This window comes from Tachyglossus aculeatus, chromosome 2, assembly GCF_015852505.1.
Source record: "Tachyglossus aculeatus isolate mTacAcu1 chromosome 2, mTacAcu1.pri, whole genome shotgun sequence".
Taxonomy (NCBI): domain Eukaryota; kingdom Metazoa; phylum Chordata; class Mammalia; order Monotremata; family Tachyglossidae; genus Tachyglossus; species Tachyglossus aculeatus.
Window position 1 is genome coordinate 13,907,570 of NC_052067.1, and position 27,675 is coordinate 13,935,244.

The window sequence follows — 27,675 nt, forward strand, 5'->3', positions numbered from 1 at the left end:
TCCGCCAAGCTAGCTCTCTTCCTCCCTTCAAGGCCCTGCTGAGAGCTCACCTCCTCCAGGAGGCCTTCCCAGACTGAGCCCCTTCCTTCCTCTCCCCCTCGTCCCCCTCTCCATCCCCCCATCTTACCTCCTTCCCTTCCCCACAACACCTGTATATATGTATATATGTTTGTACATATTTTTTACTCTACTTATTTATTTTATTTGTACATATCTATTCTATTTATTTTATTTTGTTAGTATGTTTGGTTTTGTTCTCTGTCTCCCCCTTTTAGACTGTGAGCCCACTGTTGGGTAGGGACTGCCTCTATATGTTGCCAATTTGTACTTCCCAAGCGCTTAGTACAGTGCTCTGCACATAGTAAGCGCTCAATAAATACGATTGATGATGATGATGATATAAAAAAGTGGCAGATTCAGGATTAGAACCCATGACTCCTGACCCTCAGGCCCATGTTCTATCCACTAGGCCTTGCAGTATTGCCCCAAGAGGGAAAAGGTCAACAGCTTCACTCTACTAGTAACTGGAGAAGCAGCATGGCTTACTGGCAAGATAACGGGCTTGGGAGTCGGAGGACACGGGTTCAAATCCCAGCTCCGCCATTTGTCTGCTCTGTGACCTTGGACAAGCCACTTAACTTCTCTGTGCCTCAGTTGCCTCATCTGTAAAACTGAGATTAAGACTGTGGGGTAGATATAAGGTAATCAGGTTGTCCCACCCCAGTGCTTAGAACAGTGCTTGGTACAAAGTAAGCACTTAACAAATACCATAATTATTAGTAATTGTCTCCCTATCGGAGGCCAATGTCACAAACATAGTCAACTGCAATTTCCCCATGCTGATTGTGAAGTTTAAATGGCTACTGTGCCTCAGTTACCTCATCTGTAGCAAATACCATAATTATTAGTAATTGTCTCCCTATCGGAGGCCAATGTCACAAACATAGTCAACTGCAGTTCCCCATGCTGATTGTGAAGTTTAAATGGCTACTGATGGAAAAGTTGCCACCAGAGGAGAAATCTGAGAGGAGTGAGGAAGGAGAGTCCTCCACGGGACACAACCAGACTGCATATCTTCAGATAGATTCCTCCGTCCCCTGCTTCTTCCAACCCATTGAGCAGTCAGGAAGGTAAGAAAAAGAACTAAATGAACTTTGAAATCTTTTTGGGAGCTAGTGAAATTTAATGTCAAAACAAAGAAAATCAATCAATATTACCTACTGAGTGCTCACTAAGAGCACTAAACTAAGAGTTTGGGAGAGCACATCAGAATTAGGAGACATAATCCCTGACCTCAAGAAGTTAACGATCTAGACAGACACTAAACTGTGTTACAGGTAAGGGGAAGCAATGTAGTATAAAGATATGTACATAGGAACAAAAGAGAGAGTATGAGTACCCAAGTATTTTGGAGGTGCAGAAAGGCTGAAATGACAGGATGTAGGGGAATTGGGTAGAGAAATGAGAGGTTAATCAGGGGAGGCCTTCTGGAGGAGATGTGATTTCAGAAGGGCTTGGAAAATAGGGAGAGCAGTGGACTACCAAATGTGAAGGAAGAGGGAGCTCCTGGCAGAAGGGAGAGAGTGTAAGGGGTCTCTGCTGCGTGACTTTGGGCAAGTAGCTGAACTTCCCTGTGCCTCAGTTTCCTCATTTGTAAAATGGGGATTCAATACCTGTTTCTCCCTCCAATTTAGACTGTGAGCCCCATGTGGGACAAGGACTGTGTCCAACTTGAGTATCTTGTATAATAATAATAATAATGGCATTTATTAAGCGCTTACTTTGTGCAAAGCACTGTTTTAAGTGCTGGGGAGGTTACAAGGTGATCAGGTTGTCCCACGGGGGCTCACAGTCTTAATCCCCATTTTACAGATGAGGTAACTGAGGCACAGAGAAGTTAAGTGACTTGTCCAAAGTCACACAGCTGACAATTGGTGGATCTGGGATTTGAACCCATGACCTCTGACTTCAAAGCCCGGGCTCTTTCCACTGGGCCACACTGCTTCTCTGTATCTACCCCAGGGCTTAGTACTTACACTTAGCACATAGTAAGCACTTAAGCACTTACTACAGTGCTTTGCACAGAGTAAGCGCTCAATAAATATGATTGAATGACTGAATGACAATTAACAAATACCATCACTAAAAAGTCAGTGGCAAAAGAGCCAAGAAGGGGGTACAGTGAGTACATTGGCTTGAGAGGAGCTAAACATGACAGCTGGGATACAGTAGGAGAGGAGCAAAGATAAGTAGTGGGAGAGAGCTGACAGCATCATACAGCCCAATGGAGAGAAGTTTCTGCTTCATGCAGAGATGAATGGGCAACCATTGGAGGGTTTTGAGGCGTGGGAAGATATGTTCAAAATGATATTTTAGTAAAAGGATCTAGACTGGAAAGGAGAGACTGGAGGCAGGGAAGTCTGTGGAAGCTAATACAACAGTCAGCTCAGAATGACAAGTGCCTGGACCAGCACAGAAGTAGTGGAGATGCTGCAAAACAGCATGACCTAATGGTTAGAGATTGGACCTGGGTGTTAGAAGATCTGGGTTCTAATCCTGGCACAATATGTGAGGTGATTCAATGATGTCACTCCAAACCCCAAATCAGCAGTATTTGAAGTATTTTTCAGTCTAATACCAAAGGTCGTTGCAGTTATTCATCACTCCAGGGCCACTCTTCCATGACCTAGCCATGGATCAGCTTCAGATTTCAGGCCCATCAGGAACTTCAGACCTAATATGAAGTTCAACTCCTTACTATTCGTGGCTTAGTGGAAAGAGCATGGGTTTTGGAGTCAGAGGTCATGGGTTCGAATTCCGGCTCCAACACAAATCTGCTGTGTGACCTTGGGCAAGTCACTTAACTTCTCTGAGCCTCAGTTACCTCATCTGTAAAAATGGGGATTAAGACTGTGAGCCCCACGTGGGACAACTGATCACATTGTATCCCCCCCAGCGCTTAGAACAGTGCTTTGCACATAGTAAGCGCTTAACAAATGCCATCATTATTACTATTATTATTACTTTTACCCAGGATTATGCACTCCATTTCATTCAGCAAACACTCTAATGGAAAGAACCCAGTAAGTGACAAATTTCAGCAGGTTAGGTGACAACTCCAATCTCTTTAAAGTACAGATTTATCATGCTAGCCTGCACAGAACTTCTAATTTATTCTCCTTCCATTTTCTAAGACATGAAATAGAGGGCCTTCTGAAATTTAAGACCCTTAGAAATGAAAACTCCTCAACCTTTGCAGCGAAGGCTCAGATAGTCTTAGGCAAGTAGTGTTTAGCTTGTCGGCAATCTCCAGATTGTCCTAGAACAGCAGATGGATTTTGGTAAGCAGCTCCAGTTCTGATCTAACTTCCTCAAAATTACAAGGAGCCCCCATGAAGCCAAGAGGAGACACAGTCTCAATAGTAATAATACTTGTACCATTTGTTAAGCACTTACTGTGTGCCACACACTAAGCTAAGCAGAGGGATAGATACAGGATACTTGGATGAGACAGTCCTTGTCCCATACGGGGCCCACAGTCTAAGACTTGGGGAGAACAGATATTTCATCCCCACTTTACAGATTAAGGTACTGGTAAGGTAACTAATCCCAGCTCTGCAACTTGTCTGCTGTGTGACCTTGGGCAAATCAGTTAATCTCTCTGTGCCTCATTTATTTCACTTGTGAAATGGGGATTAAGACGGTGAGCCTCATGTTGGACAGGGACTGTGTCCAACTTGCTTATCTTATATCTATGCCAGCATTTAATATAGTGCCTGGCACATAGTAAGTGTTTAACAAAAGAGAAAGGGAGGGAGGGAGGGAGGGGGAGAGAGAGAGAGAGGGGGGGGGGGGGGGAGAGAGAGAGAGAGAGAGAGAGAGAGAGATTAAGTGATTTACCTAAGGCCACAAAGCAGATGAGTAGCAGGGCCAGGATTAGAACCCAGAATCCCTGACTCCCGACTCTATGCTATTACCACTAGGCCACCCTGCTTCCCTTGTCACTCACTTCAATGACATATCCCAGACCAGCCTCACTGGTCAGCACAATAGCCCTGGGTGTCCACGAATATCTTGAGCTTTGACAATTTCTTCAGGGATGTTTGTTATCAAACCATTATTAACAGGATCGATTATCTTAGAACAAAGCGGGCAGGAGGGGGACATTTGAATTTCCAGTACCACCAATGAAGAACATTTAACTCAATTATGCATAGGTAAAATAACCTTTACCTAAAACAATTCCATGTATTAATAGTGTTCAAGAAGTTCTGGAATAAGTGTTATCTTTTTTATGACAGAGTCTGTGGAGTCTGGAAGAAAACATTGTTCTTTAAGATGTTTAATGGTCACCAAAGCATGAAATACATTAATTTCTTATAGAAGGGAAGATTATGCAATCAGACCTATAATTGATTCTTATAGTCAGCAAATTGCTAGCAGGTAAAAGCTCACCTTTTCAATAAAGAATTTCATTTTTAATTTCATGAGATACTACGTCATCTCATTGCTATACAATAATACAATGATGATAGTACAAAATACTATCATCAAGTGAGAAGTGTAGCTTTAAAGCTCCATCCACTTACTCAGACCACATTATTCTCAAGCATAAAATATCTCACATTTGAGTCACCCAAAGAAAAAAACATGAATCCAAGAGAAATTCACTGGGAAGCAAATTTCCATGTAATATCTTGCATCACTTGATCCAACAATTTTCTTAGAGTGCAGAATGCTCAATCTGTTCTCAATATATAAGGGCTGGACAATCTGATTTTACAAATGTTCCATAATTCTGAATATTAAGCATTACAAGAAGAACAGAATGCTTATGCATGAGTGACTATGCAGCTGGAATTTCAGAAAATAAAAAGTCAATCTCTACGTTTCCATTTTAGGTTGGTCTATGACACCGCAATTATGCATTCCATTTATGTATTTCAAAAATACCCTAGGGAAAGCAGAGAATGGGCTGTTATGCTAATGGTTCATGTTAATAATCGCAATGTTCACCAATTTAAGAAGATAAGCAAATCAACCACAAAGCTAAGGTTTTAAATATACTATAAAAGAACTGCACATCTTTTTGGCAGAGGAACGCTTTTCTTCAGAACTGAGCCAAAAAGCAAGGGAAAATTCTCGTCCTACTTTTAAGATCAGGGCAGGAAAAGCTGTCTATTTTTGTATTACACTCACCAAAGTACTTAGTACAGTGCTCTGCACACAGTATGTGCTCAATAAATAAGATTAACTGACTTTTTGCCCCCAAAGTAAAAAGACAAAAAAGGCACAGTAAGATCTCAACCATCAGGCTTCCAGCAACAGCCTCTCTGGATATACTGAACTGCTGGGGTTTGAGTCTGATGGTACTAGATATGGGAGCTCAGAAAACTGCCCCTTTCTCCTGGTGCTCCTGCTGCCCTCTAGACGGTAAGCTCATTGTGGGCAGGAAACATGTCTGCCAATTCTGTCATGCTGTACTCTCCAAGTGCTTAATACAATGCTCTGCACACAGTAAGCGCTCAATACGACTGATCAATTGTGCATGAGGCATGGGCAGGAATAGCCTAGGGGTATTCTGGGAACCTGAAACTCCTGCCATCACCCAAAAGTAGAAAAAAGGCCACCTGGGACACTGAAGTCACCAATGAATCAATCAATGGTATTTATTGAGCACTTACTACTTGCAGAGCACAGTACTAAGCACTTAGGAGAGTACAATACCACTGAGTGTTGGACACATATCCTGCCCATAACAAGCTTACAGTCTAGAGGGTGAGTTTACAGTCTAGAGGATAGCAATCCAGGAATCTTGGTTTTCCTTTCCCCTGACTAGCATTCTCCTCAGTATGGGTCACCTCTGCAGGAGACAGTGATACTTCGAGAAACCAGTGAATAAGCCAGTGACCCTGAAACCCATAGATATAACACGGGTAGAGGCTGGGTTGGATTACACCCATTGGAACATAAGCTCCTTGTGGGCAGGGAATGTGGCACTTCATTATTTAGTTCTTCCCAATCAGCTCAGTACAGTGCACTGCACCAAGTGGGCACTCAATAAATGCTACTACTGAAAAGGTGCCTAGGAACCCCAGTTAATCATTATTATCAGTTGGAGTCATTGTGCACCTGCCTGCAAATTTTTTTTTATGGTATGGCTCAAAGCAGCACTTACTATATGCCAGGCATTGTACTAAGCACTGCAGTACATACAAGATAGGTTGGACCCAGTTCCTGTCCCACATCTTAATCCTTATTTTATTTATGAGGGACCTGAGGCACAGAGAAGTAAAATGATTTGCCCAAGGTCACACAGCAGGCAACTGGCAGAGCTGGGATTAGAATCGAGGTCCTCTGACTCCTGGAACCATGTTAGTCTTTTCTAGACTAGTCTCTTCTAGAACCAGTCTCTTCTAGACTGAGCCCGCTATTGGGTAGGGACCATTTCTATATGTTACCAACTTATACTTCCCAAGCACTTAGTACAGTGCTCTGCACATGATAAGCGCTCAAAAAAATACATTTGAATGAATGAATGCTCTTTCCACTAGGCAAAAATGAGCAAAAAAGTGCTAAGCATCTGGGAAAGTCCAACAGAGTACAACAATCCTCACTGCTCAACAAAGGGTTCTACTCTGAGCTGTCTGGAGAACTAAGGTCATACTGAATTTAAGGAAATGATCTGGGCCACAGCCCACCCACCACTGCTTCTTCCCTGCCATCTCCCTCACCAAATCCCTCACTGCAACATGGCTTTCTATGGCAGTAACCCTTCCAAAGCCTCCCCTATCAATCAAGCTCTGTGGCTTTTTGTGCATGCAGTTCCATACCTACCATTGCAGAGTTCAAAGCCCAAGCTGGAGCTTTTGCTGACTGAGCTGCTTCCAGCTTTGAAAGGAAGAGGAGTAACAGACCAAAGTTCCATGAAAGTGAGCAAAAGTGCAAAACTATGTGTGATTTACTATGGAAAAATGCCCTATAAAGCAGACAGTTCATAGCAATGCCATGGAAGTTGTCTTTGTGCAGTAGCTTGGATTTCATACAATTCAGAGTGTGATGTCAAGTTCCTGAACACAAGCTGTTTTTTTCCTTAATACATTTCATTCGTTCATTCAGTTGTATTTATTTAGCACTTACTGTGTGCAGAGCACTGTACTAAGTGCTTGGGAAAGTACTATACAACAATAACCAGTGACATTCCCTGCCCACAGCGAGTTTATAGTCTAGAGGGGGTAGACAGGCATCAATACAAATAAATAGAATTAGCAAAAATTTATGAAAAACACATACTACGATCACACATTACAGCAGAGCTGAGTGTTTTCAATCAAAAGGATGCCTATCGAACCGAACCATTCCTACTTCAATTTGGGGCAAATTTAGCAAGTTGAATATTGTTTCCTAGAATTGGGGAGATGGGCTAATTTCATGAAAGAACAATGGACAGGACTCAGGAAGCCTGTGTCCAACCATTGCTTTACTGCTGCCCCTCGCTGGAGTGTGACCTTGGAGTTCTTTCCAGTTACTAAAGCGCGATATGAGAACGAGTGAGGTAATGTCACTGGAAAAGGAATACAATTCAAGGCAGAGGAAGCTGAAAGGATACATTTTGATGGAGCAAATGATTCCTCTATACAATAGTGACTTTTAAACCGCTTTCTACAAAGGGAGGAAGGAATATTTCAGCGGGTGGGGGTGAAAGTCAGTTTATAAAAAATATGGCTGAATGCCACTGAATCTGAACACCACCGGCATGATGGGGAAAATGGAAACATGGAATGAACTTCCATGAGCACAGAGAAATTTGATACACTGCCCACAGATGCTTGATGTAGGGAAGAAGCCCCTAACAGCAGATTAAAATATGCACACCACCATGATTTTTGGTCTTTATAAGTAGATTTTAATCAGCACCAGCATATGTTTCCATATCCCTTTCACATACAAGCAGAGTTCATTATTCTTGAAAGAGCCAGTAAGAGTCCCATAATTCAATGAGTGTCATCCTGCTGGTAGGCAAACTACTAAAAATCCAGTTTACTGAGAAAATGCCACACAAGAAGAAAAATCCCAGTGGTTCATATATTTCCTTGCTTCCAGCACTACAGCAAGGTTTATATAAGGAGGGAAAAAAACTCATAATACCACCTTTTATTTTGAAATACTATTCCTCCTCTGAGGAACCCAAGTACTTTCAACATCATGCCATGAATCCTTGGGAAATTCCTGAAAGTGGCAACAAATTTAGCATCCCCATTTTGCAGACTTTAAAGCAAGGCACAGAGAGCTTTAATCTTGAAGTGGCAGCAAAGAAGATGATATGATTAGAACGCAGGTCTGCAGATTCCTAGCCATTTGTTTTATCCACTAGACCAAATAATTTCCCTAGTGTCTTTCTTATCATGCAAACACATACCCAACAAACACAAATTCACACAGGAATCACCACACACAGCTCTAGTCTCCATTTATATCGTTTCAACAACAGTACACCTGCAGTTACAGTAAAGCTATTCCTTTTAGTTGCCCATAACTCTCTAATTCTATTTTTAAACACTAAAGAAGTTCAAAAACAAATGGTGCTTCATGTGATTTAAGCTGTATTTAAACTCTCCTACATTACCCCCCAAGCTAAAAGTACCTGATTCTTTCAGTTGCCCTCTGTGAGCCCATCACACATGCAGGGATTTAAATTACCAGGATTTGAAGCTGCTTAATTATCCTCCTGATTTACAACACCTGATGTTACAACTTTTACTTTCCCCAAAGAAATGGGAGCTTTTGTGCTATTAAACAGAGCAGCACATGCTATCTTCTTAACTTCTTCTTTCTCCCCCTTGTTTTTCAGGCTCTCCCATTAGGGTGGATGGATTTGAGGCGGGAAAATCCCCTCTAGACCCAAAACAAAACAGCAGGCTTTAGACAGTTAAAACCCCGGTACAGACTCTTTCTAGAGGCTCTTTTCCCCCAAAAAAATCTTTGATTCTGCCCCCTAACAAGAGTGTATTTCAAACAAACAGAAAAGTAAACAAACAACAGTTGGGGCCGAAGAAAGTGGCTACATTGTACTACCAGCGTGACAACTGGCATTTTAAATCATATTCAGGGCAGAGTCACCATTTGAATAACTGCTTTCAGGAGCAATGAGCAGATTGCTCCTTGCCTCCAATTTTCACCAAAGTGAGACAATAACACTCTTGTTGAATGCACAGTATCATAGGCTGTTGAAAAACGCCCTTTTGGTTCCCTTCTTGGTGAGCCTTGTCGAAAAGCTTTCTAACATTTTCTGTGCAAATACCACAGGGGCTCGGCAATCTACACTCCTTAAAGCAATTTCCAGCCATTATCCTCTCTGGGTGCTTCTTAAAAACAATCAGGGGAATGGATAAGTGGTATAAACATTTCCAAAATGTAGTACTGATTTACGGATGAAATCCAAATTGCTTAAGAATGCATACATATTCCCTATCTCTTTGACTGAGAGTCCATGTGGAACAGGGGCTATGCTTAATCAGATTCTCTTATATGTACTGAAACGTTTGGCACAGTGCTTGGCACAGAGTAAACACTTAATTACAGTTCTTCTTCTTATTATTAAATTATAAAACCTAAATTTTATTTAGGAAAGCATGCATCAGCCAACTAGCCTACCTCACTGGAAGAGACCCTTGGCTGATGTGGGCAAAAGAGCCTCGAAAAGCAAACCAGATCAAGAAATGCTTCAGACCTACTGAAATTTGACCTTTCTTGATGGTGGTGTGAGTTATTTTGGATGACAGCAAATTTCACTCAAAATCCCTGTTGTAGCCCATTAGCCGAGAGCTACAGGGTAATGATTCCTCTTCCATTCTTTAGGGCTACCTCAAGACCCATCTCTTAAGACAGACAACAAGATATTAAAATTCCCCTTCCCTTCCAATAGCTACCCACCAGAGAAAAACATCTTACTTGTTCGGGTTTCTCGGGCTCTTTTTTGTCCACCTGCAAAAAGTGGCAGTTTTCTCTCGCCAGCTTCTGGACCAGTTCGATCCGTCCAATGTCATCTCTTTCCTGTAGCTTGCACATCACCCCTGCCTTGAGGGTTGGAGAGAGCGCAAATATATACTTAAATCCACAGTCCCAGGACATGACACTGCCACAAAATGAAACTTACAATAAGCTCATCTTTTCTGATGCTCTAATTTCACTACTGCTCTTTGCCGATGTGAAATTATATCATTGCTTCTTGAGAAAGCACCAGTAGAGAACGTGAAACACAGATGATTAATGTATCTATGTGAACAGAGTGAAGGGCAGGGCTAACTAAATCGGCCGGCACTATGTGTGTGCCTGATATGCTACTATTTGTTTGTTCTTGTCAGCCTGCTTCCTGTTACATCAACAGAGCATAGAAAGAGGTTAAAGGCTCATGGGAAAGTTAGTCAGGAACAACTCTGGCAAAAAAGGATGAAGTGATACAGAGTTCTAAAAATAACACAAGGAACTTCGTGTTTCTTTAACTCCACCACAAGATTTCTTGCATGCATTGCTTTACAGAAGCAACGTGGTTCAGTGGAAAGAGTAAGAGCTTGGGAGTCAGAGGTCATGGGTTCTAATCCCGGCTCCGCCACTTGTCTGCTGTGTGACGCTGGGCAAGTCACTTCACTTCTCTGTGCCTCAGTTACCTCAACTGTAAAATGGGGATTAAGACTGTGAGCCCTACGTGGGACAACCTGAGTACCTTGTATCCCCACAGCACTTAGAACAGTGCTTTGCACATAGAAAGCTCTTAACAAATACCAAAATTAATTAATTGAAATTATAAAAAACCACAAGTCATTTACTCCCTTTCATAACTAAAATTACTATTGGGAATTAGTGAAATTCCTCTACAGTTTCAAATAGACACATAAGGGTAAGGTTATCTTTAAAGCTTTATCTAGTAAAAAAAAAAACTTGTTTAAAAGCTGGGATCAATTTAATTGAAAACCTAAAACTGTGGAATGATGCTTCATATTGCTAACATTTGAAAATTACACCTGATATTGGGTAAAATAAAATCAATAATAATAATAATGTTATTTGTTAAGTACTTACTCTGTGCCAAGCACTGTTCTAAGTGCTAGGGTAGATACAAGGTAATCAGCTTGCCCCACGTGACTCACAGTCTTAATTCCCATTTTAAAGATGAGGTAACTGGGGCACAGAGAAGTTAAGTGGCTTGCCCAAGGTCACACAGCAGACAAGTGGCAGAGCCAGGATTAGAACCCACATCCTCTGACTCCCAAGCCCGTGCAGCACTTTCCATTAAGCCACGCTGCTTCTCTTATATTTCTTGTATCAAGGACAGCCCCAAGATCAGATTCAACCTTAGATACTTACACAAAGTTCCCAGTTACACATGGTTACACATGTATCTAACAGTAGAATCTGAAGCTGGATTTGGCAGCATTAGCACTATTTAATCCAAAACAATAAGTTTAAGAATTTGCAAATCAGTGCTTACAGACATGCTGGTCTTTATGAAATTAAGAGTATTAGTAAACTAATAAAACAAAACCCTAAGTGTTCCTTCTTTTGAAAGCAGTACTCTGTTTAAAGATTTGTGTCATGGCTTATCTGTTCTAATGATGAGTATAATGACATCTTAGCAACACAATATTTCAAATGCAGTTTCAGGGAGGGGGATCCTCAAATCTCAGAGCAGGACTTGGAGTAAGCATTTGGTAATTTTTTAAAAAGGTACTAGTGTAGCAGCTAACTTCCTAAGCCCTGTCCAGAGCCAGAGGTCTAAGTCGCTAGGTCTATAAAGTGGAAACAACAAAAGCCAAACACACTGCATCAATAGCTTGAGTGGCTTAAATGAGAAAGGAGCATATTATTCTACCCAACCCCATATCCCTTCGTACCTTATCAAACACTTGCCAATTCCCTGACCATCATCTTCAACCCTTTACTTTGCAGGCTTCTTTCCCCACCGCTTTCAGACATCCCTAAACAATCTAAAACAAGGTTTTAGCCTCAAAACAACATCTTTGACCCCACTGCTCCCTCCAGTTATTGTCCCATCTCCCTTCGCTCCCAATTTACTGAGTTGTTTAACCTGCTGCCTCCACTTAATAATAGCATTAATAGTTGTATTTGTCAAGCCTTACTAGGTGTCAAACACTGTACTAAGTGCTGGGGATTACAGACATAACATGAGCCCATTGTTGGGTAGGGATTATCTCTATTATTTGCTGAATTGCACTTTCCAAGCGCTTAGTATAGTGCTCTGCACACAGTAAGCACTCAATAAATATGATTGAATGAATGAATGAATACTAAATTCCCATTCTGCAAATGAGGGAACTGAGGCACAGAGAAGTTAAGTGACTTGCCCAAGGTCACACAGCAGGTAAGTAGCATATCTGGCCCATGCTCTCTCCACTAGGACAGACCGCTTCTCTTCCTCTCCTCCAATTCTCTTCTTGACCTCCTCCCATCTAGCTTCCACCTGCTTCACTCCACAGAAATTGCCTTAAAGTCACCAATAATCTTCTTGCCAGAGCCAAAGGCCTTTACTCCATCTTAATCCTCTTTGACCACTCAGCTGTCTTCAACACTGTAGCCCTCCCACTTTTCCTGGAAACATTATCCAACCTTGACTTCACAGACACTGCCTTCTCCTGGTTCTCCTCATCTTCTGTCCTCCTCATCTTTCTGTCCACTTATTCTCAATCCCTTTGGCAGGCTCCTCCTCTGCCTCCCCCCATCCAACTGTGGGAATCCCTCAAGGCTCAGTTCTGGATCCCCTTCTATTCTCCATCTACACCCACTACCTTGGAGAACTCATTTGCTTCCACGGCTTCAACCTCCACCTCTACGCAGATAAACACCAAATCTACTTTGCAGTCTCACATTTCCTCCTGCCATCAGAACATATCTACAGGAATGTCTCTCTGACACCTCAAACCTAACATTTTCAAAACAAAACTCATCTTTCCACACAAGCCCTACCTTCCCCATCTTTCCCATTTCTGGAGACTACATTGCTATCCTCACTATCTCACAAGCCCATAAGCTTGATATTATCCCTGATTCATCTTCCTCACTCAACCCACATATTCAATCTGTCACCAAATCCAGTCAGTTCTACCTTCACAACATCATTGAAATCTACTCTTTCCTCTCCATCCAAACTGCTGCACTGCTGATCCAAGCCCTTATCATAACCCGCCTTGTCTACTGCATCAGCTCAATGATCTCCTTGCTTTTCGTCTCACTCCGCTCCAATCTATACTTCAGTCTTTTGCCCGGATCACTTTTTCTACAAAACCATTCAGTCTATATCTCCCCAGTCAAGAAACTCCAGTGGTTGCCCATCCACCTCTGCATCAAATTCCTTACCACTAGTTTTAAATCTCTCAGTTTCCTTGTCCCCGCCTATTTTACCTCACTGATTTCCTACTAGAACCCAATCTCTATGCTTCATTCTTCTAACACCAACTTATTTACTGTACCACAATCTTGTCTATATGGTCAATGAACCCTTGCCCAGATAGTCCTTCTGGCTTGGAACTCCCTCCCCTTTCATATATGTCAGACCTTCACTCTCTCCACCATCAAAGTCTTATTAAAATAGCATCTATAAGAAGGCTTCCCTGATTGTCCTGTTTCCTCTACTCACTCTCCCTCCTGCTTCATCTATGCATTTGAATTTGTACCCTTTAAGCACATGCTATTTCATCCCACCCTCAGCTGCACAGCATTTATGTACATATCTTTAATTTATTTTAATGTCTGTCTCCCCCTCTAAACTGTTCAATTCTGGTGCGCAAGGAATGTATCTACCAACTCTGTTGAATTATACTGCCCCAACTACACAGTAAGCTTTTAAAAAATAAGAAAATACTATTGATTAATGGATTGCCCTTTTGATCTTCACTGGCCCCCCGGTCACTGACAAGGGCAAATTTATATCCTAGAAGGTTTAGAACCGAGATATTTTCTCTCCCTATATATCACCACAGAAATTTGAAATTGCTATGGTCCTTCTGCTCAAGATCCCTGACTCAAATTTATGGCAACTGGAAGCAGTTCAAGAGAAGGGCTTTCCCTTTGGGATAGCCTTCCCTTTATGTACATTTTCAAGCTTAAATCTTGTGATTTCCAAGGGAACATTAAAATATCTCTACCTACTAGTTTATGTTTTTCCTTCTGAATGGGTCTATGTTTTTATATGCATCAAGAAACTTGAATGCACTTGATGATAAAAGCTAAATGAGTTTCAGGGTACTTAAAGTAAATGTCAGCTGCTTCTCTGAGAGCTTGATATTTTCATAATTAAGAGAGAGAAAATGATTCACTCGAGTTTCTGATTTCAGCGCTAAAATTTACTTTTGAGAATACAAGAGAGAATTTTCACCTAATCACTTTAACAGTTTGGCATCCATTAGCTAACTGGCATCCATGTTTCATAGACTATCAAGCGTGGCTCAGTGGAAAGAGCACGGGCTTTGGAGTCAGAGGTCATGGGTTCAAATTCCGGCTCTGCCAATTGTCAGCTGTGTGACTTTGGGCAAGTCACTCAACTTCTCTGTGCCTCAGTTCCCTCATCTGTAAAATGGGGATTAAGACTGTGAGCCCCCCCGTGGGACAACCTGATCACCTTGTAACCTTCCCAGCACTTAGAACAGTGCTTTGCACATTGTAAGTGCCTAATAAATGCCATTATTATTATTAGTAGTAGTAGTAGTATCCTGAAGAGCAATAAGCAGCATGGTCTAATGGATAGAGCACAGGCCTGGGTGTCAGAAGGATCTGGGTTCTTATCCCAGCTCCACCACTTGTCTGCTGTTTGACCTTGGGCAAGTCACTTAACTTCTCTGTGCCTCAGTTTCCTCATTTGTAAAATGGGGATTTAGACTGTGAGCCCCATTTGGGACAGGGACTGTGTCCAACTTGGTTAGCTTGTACCTACTCCAGGGCTTATTACAGTACAGTGCCTGGCACATAGGAAGTGCTTAACAAATGCCATAATAAATAAATTAATAAATAATAGTGGATACGAGGGAGAGATCTGTAAATAGCCACCTGCTGGGGATGGTTTAAAGCAAGGTGGTCCTTCTGGTTGAAGGTGGAGGCTGCCTCATGGCCAGGGGCAGAGATGCGTGTTGCGTTCAGCTCTTAGCCATCTTCTCCTGGCATGGATGGGGGGAAGGGTGACGGAGGGAGATTCTGGGAGTAGAGGTAGAAATCATTTCTCTAGGCTTGACCCAAGCACAGTTCTCCACTGCTCGCATCAGTCTTTGCTTCCAACACAGCCCTTGGCATATGTTCCCAAACCGGCCCTCATGCCTGTTCAATGACTAACGCTTGGAATGGTGCCAGGAACATGGTGGACAGTGTGTCTACCCTCTCCCCTTCCTATACCTACCTAAAGAGTCATGAGAGAAGGCATAAGGACCACCTTATTAAGGAAAAGAGGCAAATCAAGAGTGTTGCAGACCATTCCTGAGAAACACGGCCTGGTGGGGAGACGGCATGACCGGGAGTCAGGAGGTCTGGGTTCTAGTCTTGGCTCCCAACTTATCTAATGTGTGACTTTAGGCAAGTCACAACTTCTCTATGCCGCAGTCTCCTCATTTGTAAAATGAGGATTAAATGCCTGCTCTCCCTTCTCCCCTGTGGGACAGAGATTGAGTCAGATCTGATTGTGTGGTACCTACCTCAGCATTAAGCACAGTGCTTGGCACATAAGAAGCATTTGAATAGTGCAATTATTATTATTATTATTATAGCCACAAGACATTCAGCATCCCTTATATGTGGGTTCTGGTTGGACTATGCTGGTTTAAAATGCAATGCTTTAAGGAGGCCGGGGCTGAAACAGATGATCCCTTGAGGCCCCTTCAGCTCTATGAATCAGTGATTCAGTGCAAGGAAGCCATGGATTCATTAAATTATTTTTGCAGCCTTGATCCTGCAAGTGTAACAGTAGGAGGCTTCGATCTTGATTTTTATTCCTGGCCAATTTAATTTATCTACATAAAATTAATTATAAGCAATGTGCCTAGAGCTGCTAAGCCGGAAAAACAATGTTAATGTCAAATGACCAGAAGAGGCATATTTTAGGGCCTCAGTGTTTCTCTGAGAACAAAATCATTACAATGAATAATTATGGTTATTCCCACAGTTTTCAGTTCGGCATAAGAGAAATGTACATTGAAAAGCCAACTTTTTCCGAGTAAGGATGCAGGGATGTGATCTTGAATGGAGGCTTAAGGAAGGGTTGGAACAACGATAAATGAAAAAGCTTATTTTTTTAAAAAAATTGCATTTGTTAAGCCCTTACTATGTGTCAAGTATTGTCCTAAGCGCTGGAATAGAAACAGAACAATCAGGCTGTACCCACTAGGGCTCACAGTCTAAGTCAAAGGGAGGAGGATTTAATCCCTATTTTACAGATGAGGCAACTGAGGCACAGAGAAGTTAAATGGCTTGCCCAAGGTCATACAGCAGACCAGTGGCAGAACCAGGATTAGAACACAGATCCTCTGCCTTCAAGATCTGGGCTCTTTCCACTGCTTCTCCAAGGCTTCATGTGACAAATGGTGAATGGCAGTTAGTGGCTAACTTTCAAAACAACCTCTTCTAGAAGTCCAGCTAAGTCAGCACAGAAATGACATGAGTAGTCAAAGAAGTATTACAAAGGCCCCAGACGATGTTACATCTCTGCTGAAAACCAGAAGTCAATAGACGGGCATAAAGCAGCATGACACACTGCTAACAAAAAAAAAAAAACAGCTCTCTTCTAACAAAAGCCTCATAAGGAACAAGAGATGAGGAGGTAAAAGAGAAAAGAGTACCAGGAGCTGCAAAGGTTAAGTAGAACAAGATGAAAAATCCAAAAGAACACTATCAAATCAGGGATCAATTAAGAACAATATAGCAAATTCTCAAATTGAGAAATTTATTTCTAGAATTAGCCAAATATTCAGAGTTTACAAGGAAAAATACAGGAGTGTGATATATAATCAATATTTTGAGGATGGCAAAGGTTTCTTTTATCTTGGATTTTTTAATAAGAAAAGTAATAGAATGGGAAAGCAATGCCAATAGATGACAGCATGAATTATAGTCAGTGAAAAATATCATTTTATAGATTAGATCAAAGGCTGAGTGAAATTTCAGGAAAGTCTATATGGTGGAAATCAGAATGCAGTAAATATAGAGAAGTAGCAAGTGCTAAACGGTATACTTCGTTTAAAGTTTCACAATTTTTCTCTTACATTGTCTTTTATGAGCCTTTTAACTATACCATTCAGTGTGTGCACAGTGCATGTACATTGTTAATGACAGCAGGTTTGGCCAGGAACTCAAGACTCTGAACAATAGGGTTCTTATGAAAGTGGTCTAGTTTTAACATGGTATTTTCTCTACAAGGATAGTTTCCTCTAAATTGCTGGAATATGATGTTATTTAACTTTGAAAATATCTGCCTTGCTAGAAATTCACCACCATGTTAAATCATAACCATTAATGAACGAATCACCTTGAAAAGGCAGGGCGGGAGGGGTGGAGCGAGGAGGAGTGGATGTTGAGTTGGCAAGGTTTGAATTGAGATTCCCCTACAGGTGTGAGATTTAATTTCCACAGTTCCATGGGGAAAATATCTTGAAAACTGTCAGGGTAAGAAATACCAATTCCAAAAGCGATTGTATATCATAAACTATATCACAAATGTAAGCAACCTTGACAGAAAAGATTATGAGATCTCTGTTTACTATCATTTTCTGAAAGTAGAACCCTAAGTTAAAACTCACAACCAAAGAACCAACCTATAAGCACTGTATTTTTTCCTCAAGCAGGCAGTCAAATTTTTAAGCAATCAAGTACTCAAATATCGGGAGAACTTGGTTGAATAGCAGAATCAACCAGGCTCTTATTTACTCTCTCTGTGTCTAATATAATAGGAAAATGTCATGTACACAAAACCGAGAGAGAACTAAATTAAAAATATGCCTCACATCAGTGTCAGGCCAATGTCATTCAACTTCCTTTAGTATCCTAACCTCAAGGACATAGGTTTTTATTCCCAGCAATCTCACCTGTCTTTAAAGGTGTATAATTACAGCAGACAAGATCTGAAGATCCATATCATGCAAACCAACTCCCCAGAAGGTAGGAGAAAGGCAGAAGGCCAGAATTACAAACCACCTATGAGTTGTAGTTTTGAGTTTACCTTCGAATCAGAGATGCTTTCAACTTCTGCCACTCTCACTCCTTGGCTTCTGCTTTCTTCATCTTGATCAATTGCTAAACCAAGAAACAGGAGGAATAAGAAAAACAACAAATTTTTCATTCATTTTTGCTCTTCAGATGGGAAGTTTGGGAAAAACTACTATATTTACTCAACTAATGGCTAATGGTATATTAAACCACAGCAATAAGCAAAGCAAAGCATTTTGCTTACATTGGATTACCAGTGACTGATTTCCAATAAAATCTACACGCCTCTCACTTCCTCGCCAAGGTAACTTGGCATTATTTGGCGAGGAGTGAGGAGACTTAGACAAAGTTATTTTTAGAAAAATGGTCTGGGCAACAGAGTGAAGTATGGATTGGAGTGGGAAGAGACGGGAAGCAGGGAGGTCAGCGAGGAGGCGTATGCAGCAGTCAAGGCAGGATAGGATAAGTGCTTGGAGTAGCATACTAGCAGTTTGGATGGAGAAGGTTGTGGATTTTGGCAATGTAGCAATTTCAAACCAAACTATATTTCATTGCTTAGATACTCTGCACACAGTAAGCACTCAATAAATACGACAATGAATATAATTTCAGTACCAAATTCATATAGTTTTAAGATTGTTAAAACTCAAAGATATTATCATAGGGTAATCATTTAATGGTATTTATTGAGCACATATGGTGTGAGAGCATAGCTTGAAGCACTTGGGAGAACATATGATCTCTGCCCTCATTGTGTTTACAATCTAATGGGGCACACAGGCAAATATAAATGATTCAGAAAAGTGACAGCAGGAGAAAGGATAGAGCAAGGTACTCAAAGACAAAATAAGTAGATTAACCAAATGAATAAGTGGGTGTCAGTCAATCATATATACTGAATGTTTATTGTGAGCAGAGCACTGTACTAAGCATTTGGAAGAGTACAATATAACAGCATTGGTAGACACTACTTGCCCACAACAAGCTTACAGTCTATGGGGGAGGCATGCATTAATATAAATAAATTACAGATATGTACATAAGTGCGGTTGGACTGAGGGAGGGGTGAATAAAGGGAGCAAATCCAAGTGCAAAGGTGACATAGAAGGGAGTGGGAGAAGAGGAAGTGCGGGCTTAGTCAGGGAAGTCAGGGAAGGCTTGCTGAAGGAGATGTGCCTTCAATAAGCTTTTCAAGTTGGGGAGAGTATTTAACTGTTGGATACAAAGAGGGAGAGCATCCCAGGCCAGGGACAGGATGTGGGTGAGAGGTGGACAGAAAAATAGATTAGATCGAGCTACAGAGTGTAGGTTGGCACTAAAGGAGTGAAATATGTAGGCTGGGTTGTAGCAGGAGAACAGCGAGGTAAAGTAGGAGGGGGCAAGTGATTGAGTGTTTAAAGCTGATGGTAAAGAGTTTCTGTTTGATGCAGAAGTGGATGGGCAGCCACTGGAGGTTCTTGAGGAGTGTAGAAACGTGGACTGAAAATTTTTGTAGAAAAATGGTCCGAGCAGCAGAGTTAAATATGGACTGAAATGGGAAGAGAGAGGAGTCAGACGGCTCAGCAAGGAGGCTGATACAGGACACGGGATAGGATAAATGCTTGGATTAACAAGGTACCTGCTTGGATGGAGGGAATAGGGCAGATTATAGCAATGTTGTGAAGGTAGAACCAACAGATCTGGTTGAATCTGATTTGGTCATTTCACCTTGGCTTCCTCATCTGTACAATGGGACAATACCACTTTCCTCTAAAGCGTCCAGGGTTGGTATGAGAATAAAATGAGATAGCATGGCAAAGTAGTTTGGAAAAATATGAGTACTCCTCAAATTTCAACATATTACTATTATTACCCCACTGGACTTCAAAATAAGACCGGTACCTAGATGTATAACAGATGCTACTTTGGACCTCAAGATCCACAGTCCTGTTTCAAAGGAGTGTTACAGATGTTAAAAATGGATTCTTTACCAAAATCAATTCTAGACTAGCGTCCATAACCCTACCTTTTTAGATGTAAGTTCCCTTCTAGACTAGAAGGGAACAACCCTAGATTGTTGTATTGTACTCCCCCAAGTGCTTTAGTACAGTGCTCTGCACACAGTAAGTGCTCAATAAATACAACTGACTGACTTGACTGTTGTTTGGTCTTTGAAAGTGTTGGGGAAACCCTGATTTCAGCCAACTGACAACACAAAAACTGAAATTAACTCTTGGGTCCTTTTATAGAACTTTTTTCCTTGGAAATACAGCAGTATTGCTCATAACAGCTCAGCAATTGGCACAAATATCCCTCTTGGGGAAAGAAAATAGATTGCCCTGGATTGCCAACAATCAAAAACACCCCCATAAACTCATCCACCTTAAAAATATATGGACTTGGTTATCTTGGAGGGTGCTCCCACCAATAACCTTTTTAAGTATGGTAAAATTCGATATAAAATGGAAGCACTAGGCAGCTTCCCACCAACTGGCATTTTATGTTAGGTCTTCCAGGAGGAGGAGTGTGTGGGAATTTGTTTAGCTTATTGTTTATTCAAAAAAGAAACAGGCAGTAAGGTTAGCATGGGAAAAATATCTTATGCAAATATTGGTTTTGGGACAGTTCACTTAAATATGGCATGTACGTAAACTATTCCTCTGTGCCAAAAGTTGGGACTTCACCCTAGGCCAACATAAACCATGTTTTCTCTCTTACACAATACCCCCAATCCAGAATTGAGGAAAGAGGAAGTCAAACACACGAATACCAGTCAGAATGGTTGAGTCCTTATCTGTTTAATATGGGACCTGACAATACAATTAAGGAGTGGTGGATTGAATCATTTTCCATTCTACGCTATAATAACTGCCCTCCTTTAAGAGCCTAAAGGTGTAGTGGGATAGTGGATAGAGTACGACCTTGGGAGTCATGAGGTCATGGGTTCTAATCCCGGCTCCGCCACTTGTCTGCTGTGTGATCTTAGGCAAGTCAGTTCACTTCTCTCTGCCTCAGTTATCTCTTCTGTAAAATGGGGAATAAGATTGTGAGCCCTGTGCAGGACAGGGGCTGTGTCCAACCAGATTTTCTTGTATCCACCCCAGCACTTTGTACAGTGCCTGGCACATATTAAGCCTTAACAAATACTATTATTGTTATTATTATTATTATTAATGAAATCAGTGGACAAAAGAGCCATCCATAACATGTGTTTTCACAACACGCTTTGGCTACAAAGCTGTGAGGAAATCAGCAACATTCTTTGGGACAGAATTTGAGATGAAGTCAGAAGAAATGATTATGCACAGTAGTATGGCTTTTACATTAGTCTAAGGTAGGATGCTACAATATGGGTTTTCTTTAACTTGGGGTTTTGGCAAGAATGTAATCAATTGTATTTATTGAGTGCTTATTGTATGCAGAGCACTGAACTACTATAACAGGGTTGATAGCCACTTCCCCGTCCAAAATAACCCTCCATGACAAAAGAATCGAGTGCAAAACAGTATTACCAACCATCCACCCTTCCCCAAGGAACCTCCGAACAATCCAAACCCTCCAATACAGGGTTCACAAGAGCTTATGTGATCTTAACGCTCGAGCAAAAGGAGCCACGAATTGTAATATAGAAGACTGCTGACATTTCTCCCCTTTAAAACTGAAACCACAGCAGGCAGCTGTGCCTCTGGTCATTTGGTGCAGGAGGTAAATGCACTGCTACAATGAAGAACTGAGGCTGCAAGATGGCCCTCTGGGCTGTATAGGAACGAGGATCTGGCACAGGGAGCGGACAGCAGCAAGTCGAAACTGTTCCGCTGCGGTGGGAGGCCTGCTGTCCTCACAAAAATGCCAATTCTACTCCAGCCTTGGGTTCCACTGTGGGATCATCGCTTACCAGTAGCGGCTCCAGGAGTCCCGCCAAGACGGCTCTGGAGCAGAGTGAGGCTGCACGTCCCTCCCCACTCCGTACCACCCACAGAGACCTTTCCTGCCTGGGTTTGGGGGTCATAGAGGAGGGAAGTACTGCATTTGGGGCTGGGGGAGGTAGGTTACTAGGGCAGGAACCAGGCCTACAAGGGCCGTGGCCCAAGGGACTGCCTCTGGGCAGTCAAAACTCAGGATGCAGACTTAAGTGTGTGTGTGTGTGTGTGTGTGTGTGTGTATGTTTATGTGCATCCATGCGTGCTTGTGTGTATGAATGAGGGAGATCTTAAGAGTTCAAATTAGCAACTTGAGACTCTCATGGTGGATGTTCTCGAATCTGTGAGACTGGGAAACTTCTTGGGGAACGTCGACAGCGTTGGGATCCCCAGGCAGGACAAATCCCAAACCAAATTCTGAGGGTGGCCTAGGACCTGTCAAGAAGGTGCCTGAGTACTTTCCGTTTCAAGTGGGTCAGCACAGAAACTAGAGCCAAAATCCCTCATTGTTCTTAACTACGGAAAAGGTCAGCACGGAACCATGTAAGGCTGTTAAATGAGCACACATTTGCTTAAGCATAATTCAGATGGGTCCATTTGCACATTAGCTAGAGGGGTTCAAGATGTTATCCTTTAAATAGTCACTTAAGGATCATAGGGCACTGGTTTGATTTGATTTCTTGATCTTATGTGGATTACAGCAGATATTTTATTTTTTTCCTGCAGGCTTTTCTAAAAAAACTCAAATGGATGCAGAGAAAACCTTTCTAGGAGAGATACTATGTTATTTATACATAAAAAGCACTAATGCTACTTCAAAATAAGGCTCATTTAATTCCTTCTGTACCATTTTGGAGAGAAATATGACAATATTAATGGAACATTAGGTGCATCATAATCACACATCATGCATATGGCTGGAGTTAAGACTGGAACAACATTTCCAGAATGAAGCTCCTGTTGTCAGTGTAAATGCTCCGGGAAAAAAGACAGCACTGTTTCCCCTGGAAAAGGCTAAGGTTTGTCTTGGGAGTGGAAAGGAAAATTCCAAGGAAGATTAGAACTTGGCTTGACTGTCCTGTCTTGTCCACCCCTTTCTGTCTCCAATAGATTTGAGATGCTAAATCTTTCATCTGGCAGCACAGTCAGTGGTAGCCAATTACCACTGCTGGGGTCTTTCAAGCCAAGAGCAGGGCCACTTCATTATCTCTGGGCATCTGCTCCACACAGCTCAGGCCGAAGTAGGCAAAGGAGGGTTTTAGCCTTAAGAGAGTGTGAAAACAGAAGGCGAGGATAAGAAGTGGTTTTGATTTTTTCTAATGAAAATGCCTGACATGAATAGCGCTGCGGGTGCCAAGTGATCATTTTGGGCTTCTTAACTTTCCAGCCTCCTTCAGAACATTTAACCACACAATTAAAATATACTCATTTTCACAGAAATGTGATAAAGCTGTATCATTTTTTACTGAGTCACCTCTTTACCCAGCAGAGGTGATCAGAAGTCTGCAAAACAAATAGAATTAAGATTTAGAAATGGAAAGTCAACTTTACCAAGCATGCTTTTAAAAGAAGATAAGGAGAACAGGCAACTCTACTAAACCCCTACAGCTCAACCCTTCTGGTTGTGAAGATAACCTTCATTATGTAAATGAACATACTGTTCCCATAAGCATTCTGCAGCTTAGTCACTCTGAAACAATAACACAAAGAGGTGTGAACTTCCTCAAGTCATCTTAATAGGTCTCCAAATGAATGCCCCATTATTATTAAATGTTTAAGTTTACCATGCCAAGATATTAACCACTTCATTGCTGAAGTATCCGAAATACAGTAAACCCCTGGTGGGCGGGGATCTTGTTTCCTGTCCATTATACTCTCCCAAATTCCTAATTTTTAATTTATTGTGTATTGTTCTATTGTGCAGTTTATTGTTATAGTATGTTCACCCAAGCACTTAGTACAATGTTCTGCACATAGCAGAAAGTAATCATGATTGAATGAATCCTAATACAGTGTTCTGCCCCCAGTAGGTATTCAATAAATATTACTGAGAATTTAAATACCATGTACACAGAATCAAAATACCTTACCAAAGTACTATGTGAGAACTTCACCTCCACAATTTCTTAGAGAGGGAGAAGGATCACACATATCTCTGGGTCTTTGTCTTTGGTTTGTTTCCACACCACATCCACCCTCTGTGCAAAAAAGACTGAGACCTGCGCAAACTACACAGGAACTTTGGCTCTGTCTGGGATTCAGTTTCCGTTTAAGACGATTCAGATCAACTCCTAAAATAATGACTCTAATGTCATCTTTCACTCAAGAAATCTTCCTGGGCATCCAGAAAATATAATATCACATTAAAATATTAAAATATCTATCATGGAAACAAAAAATACTTTAAGCTTTCCTATTTCTCAATGATGATGAAGATGATGATGATGATAATAATTATTATGGCACTTGTTAAGCACTTACTATGTGCTAAGCACTGTTCTAATCACTAGGGTAGATACAAGTTAATCAGATTGGACGCAGTCCCTGCCCCACACGGGGCTCAGTCTTAATCCCCATTTTACAGATGAGGTAACTGAGGCACAGAGAATTTAGTTGACTTGCCCAAGGTCACACAGCAGATATGTCGTGAAGCTGGGATTAGAATGCTAAACCATGTTCCTTCTCACGGTGATGATGATGATAACAATAATAATAATAATAATAATAATTGTGGTATTTGTTAAGTATTTATATGTTCCAAGCATTGTTCTAAGTGCTGGTGTAAATACTGGAAGCAGTGTGGCTTAGTGGAAAGAGCACAGGTCTGAGACTCAGAAGGACCTGGGTTTTAATTCTGGCTCTGCCACTTGTCTACTATGTGACCTTGGCCAAAACACTTAACATCTTTCTGCCTCAGTTACCTCATCTGTAAAATGGGGATTAAGAATGTGGGCTCCATGTAGGGATGGGGACTGTGTCCAAACTGATTAACTTGCATCTACCCCAGTGCGTAGAACAGTCTTTGCACAGCATAAATGCTTAACAAGTGCCATAATTTTTATTAATCAGATTGGACAAAATCTCTGTCCCTCACAGAGCTAACAGTCTAAGTGAGAAGAGGAGGAATCGAATCCCCATTTTACAAATGAGAAAACTGAGGCCAGAGAAGTGACTTGCCCAAAGTCACAAGCCGCAGAGTCAGAATAAAACCCAGGTCTTCTGACTACTAAGGCACACAGCTTCTCAATCCCTGTACAGTGGCTAGTTTCTGTTGCTGTGAAATGGGAACTAGAGCAGCCCAAGTGATATTTTCCCCACCACACAGCACAATTCATAAATAAGAAAACTAGGTGGCAACACACCATTCACCCATTTGCACCCCCTAGGGAAGACAATCCTCTGCACTATCTAAAGAGCACAATTATTAGTTACACTATATCGTACATCATTCCATTATCTTTCCTTGCCTAAGAGCTCATATTATGGATAAAACTTTTGCATTTGTCCGTATTCTGCTGAAAACACTGCTATACATTGAACGCAGACTTCCTAAATTCAGCCTAAAACACATGACACTAGAAGTCCAATTTATCTCCAGCTCCAATGAGAAAGTAAAATTTGTTTTTTCCTTATAATCTGTGAAAAATATTGCCTGCTGCTGGTAAATCATGTTTTCTTTGGCTACTTCCTCCATTTGTAAAAGGGGCATGATAAATACTTGCCACTTAACTACCACACAGGGGCATTAGGGTGACAAATTGCTATTGTTGATAATGTACTTTGAGCTTCTCAGATGAAAGAATTATTCATTCCTATTCATAAAAATAGGTACTCTCACTGAACTGGTTGCTGTGGAAATTACAGTGGCTACCTTCATGGCACTTGCACAATTAGAAATTTAATGTAATGGAGGATGAATGATGACAAGCTGCCATGGCAAAAAAAAAGTAGTTTTCTCTGGGTATTTCTTATGAAATGAAGCAGAGGTAAATGGCCCTAGAGGAAAAAAAAAGGATCACGGAACTCTGAACACAGCTACCCGTTGGTGGGGAAGGTCCAAATGTAGAAGAAAATATTAGTTACTTTTATTTGTATATTCAATTATTTGACTATTTCATACTGATATATTTGTTCTGCTTGTTCATCCTCCTGATTCCTCTATTTGTAAATATTTGCTTTTTGATCTATCTGCTCCTCTCTAGTGGCATTAGACTGTAGATTCTTGAGGGCAGGGAACATGTCTTGCTTCTGTTAGATTTTCTAAAGTATTAGTACAGTACTTCACTCCAAGTAGATGTTAATATCTAATCTCCCCTGCAAATATCACTTAAATGACCCTTCAGCATTTCTTAGGTGTCTTAGCATTTAACAACTTACAACCATTCATAGTATTTATGTACACATATTATGAACACTAAATCCTAACTCATGCATATAACCCCCTTTCCTCCTTCCTCTTACATGTAATTTGCTGTCTGTTTCCCCACTAAACTGAGAGCTCCTTGAGTTGGAGGTTCTTATCTATAATAATGTTGGCATTTATTAAGTGCTTATTATGTGCAAAGCACTGTTCTAAGTGCTGGGGAGGCTACAGAGTGACCAGGTTGTTCCATGGAGGGCTCACAGTCAATTCCCATTTTAAAGATGAGGTAACTGAGGCACAGAGAAGTTAAGTGACTTGCCCAAAGTCACACAGCTGACAATTGGATTTGAACCCATGACCACTGACTCCAAAGCCCATGCTCTTTCCACTGAGCCACGCTTCTTCTCATAGAATCTATGAATTCTATTGTAGTCTCCCTAGTGCTTAGTACAGTGTTCTGCCCTTATTAAGTGCTCAATAAATATTATTGATTGATGATGAAGTAATTAATCATTGATAACTAACTAGATATTATCCACTTGTATGCATCTCCCTCACCAACATTCCTGAAAGTCCTTGTGGTTGGCAAAATCAACCCCTGGTGTTTACAAGAAATGACAAAGTGATTTTAATGAAGACAGGCTAGCGCTTCTACAGTTTCAATTACTCTGGTGAAATTTGGAAAGATTTTAGATTGGTAAAAAATGAACACCTTCAGCCTGAACCAAACATATTAAAAAAAAACAGTGTGAGGAAATCAATTTTACATCCCTTTAAAGTACTCTCATAGTACAATTTGCTACAATGCTTTACAAATTATGGAGGAAAAAAACCCACAATTCACAATAACCTCATTGCCTAAAGTCTGCTTCAACCATAAGTTCCCTGTGCAATGAAGAAGAACAACAGATTCAATAAAGTGTAAAATGATGTGATGGAAGAGTGAGGGCAAATGACTTGAAACGACAAGTTGTGTGGTGCAGAGCCAAGGGAAACCATGGTTACTCAAACCTGTGTACTGTGGCTACTAAAATAGTACTCACATTTACAGTGCGGACACTAGTAATTGTGACTGGAAAACAGCTGAAACAGGTGAGGGAACTGCTATCATACACAGGCACATACGCTATACAGTGACTGATAGAGTTAGAGACATGATCAAGAAATAAGGACACAACTTAAATGCCTCTGTATAAAGAGAACTAAAATTTCTCTAAA

General features: G+C 41.2%; 1 protein-coding gene across 2 annotated transcripts in view; it reads right to left on the reverse strand.

Moving 5' to 3' along the window:
* Positions 1-27,675, reverse strand: part of RAPGEF5 (Rap guanine nucleotide exchange factor 5) — a 194,368-nt gene that overhangs the window by 110,947 nt on the left and 55,746 nt on the right. The window contains exons 7-8 of one of the 2 annotated variants that reach the window (XM_038767565.1): positions 18,209-18,282; positions 9,952-10,077 (exon numbers count right to left, since the gene is read on the reverse strand). In XM_038767565.1, the coding sequence (XP_038623493.1) occupies positions 9,952-10,077; positions 18,209-18,282 (200 nt within the window). Of the gene's footprint in view, positions 1-9,951; positions 10,252-18,208; positions 18,283-27,675 lie in introns of those variants that run through there. The other variant, XM_038767573.1, reaches the window with a different exon arrangement.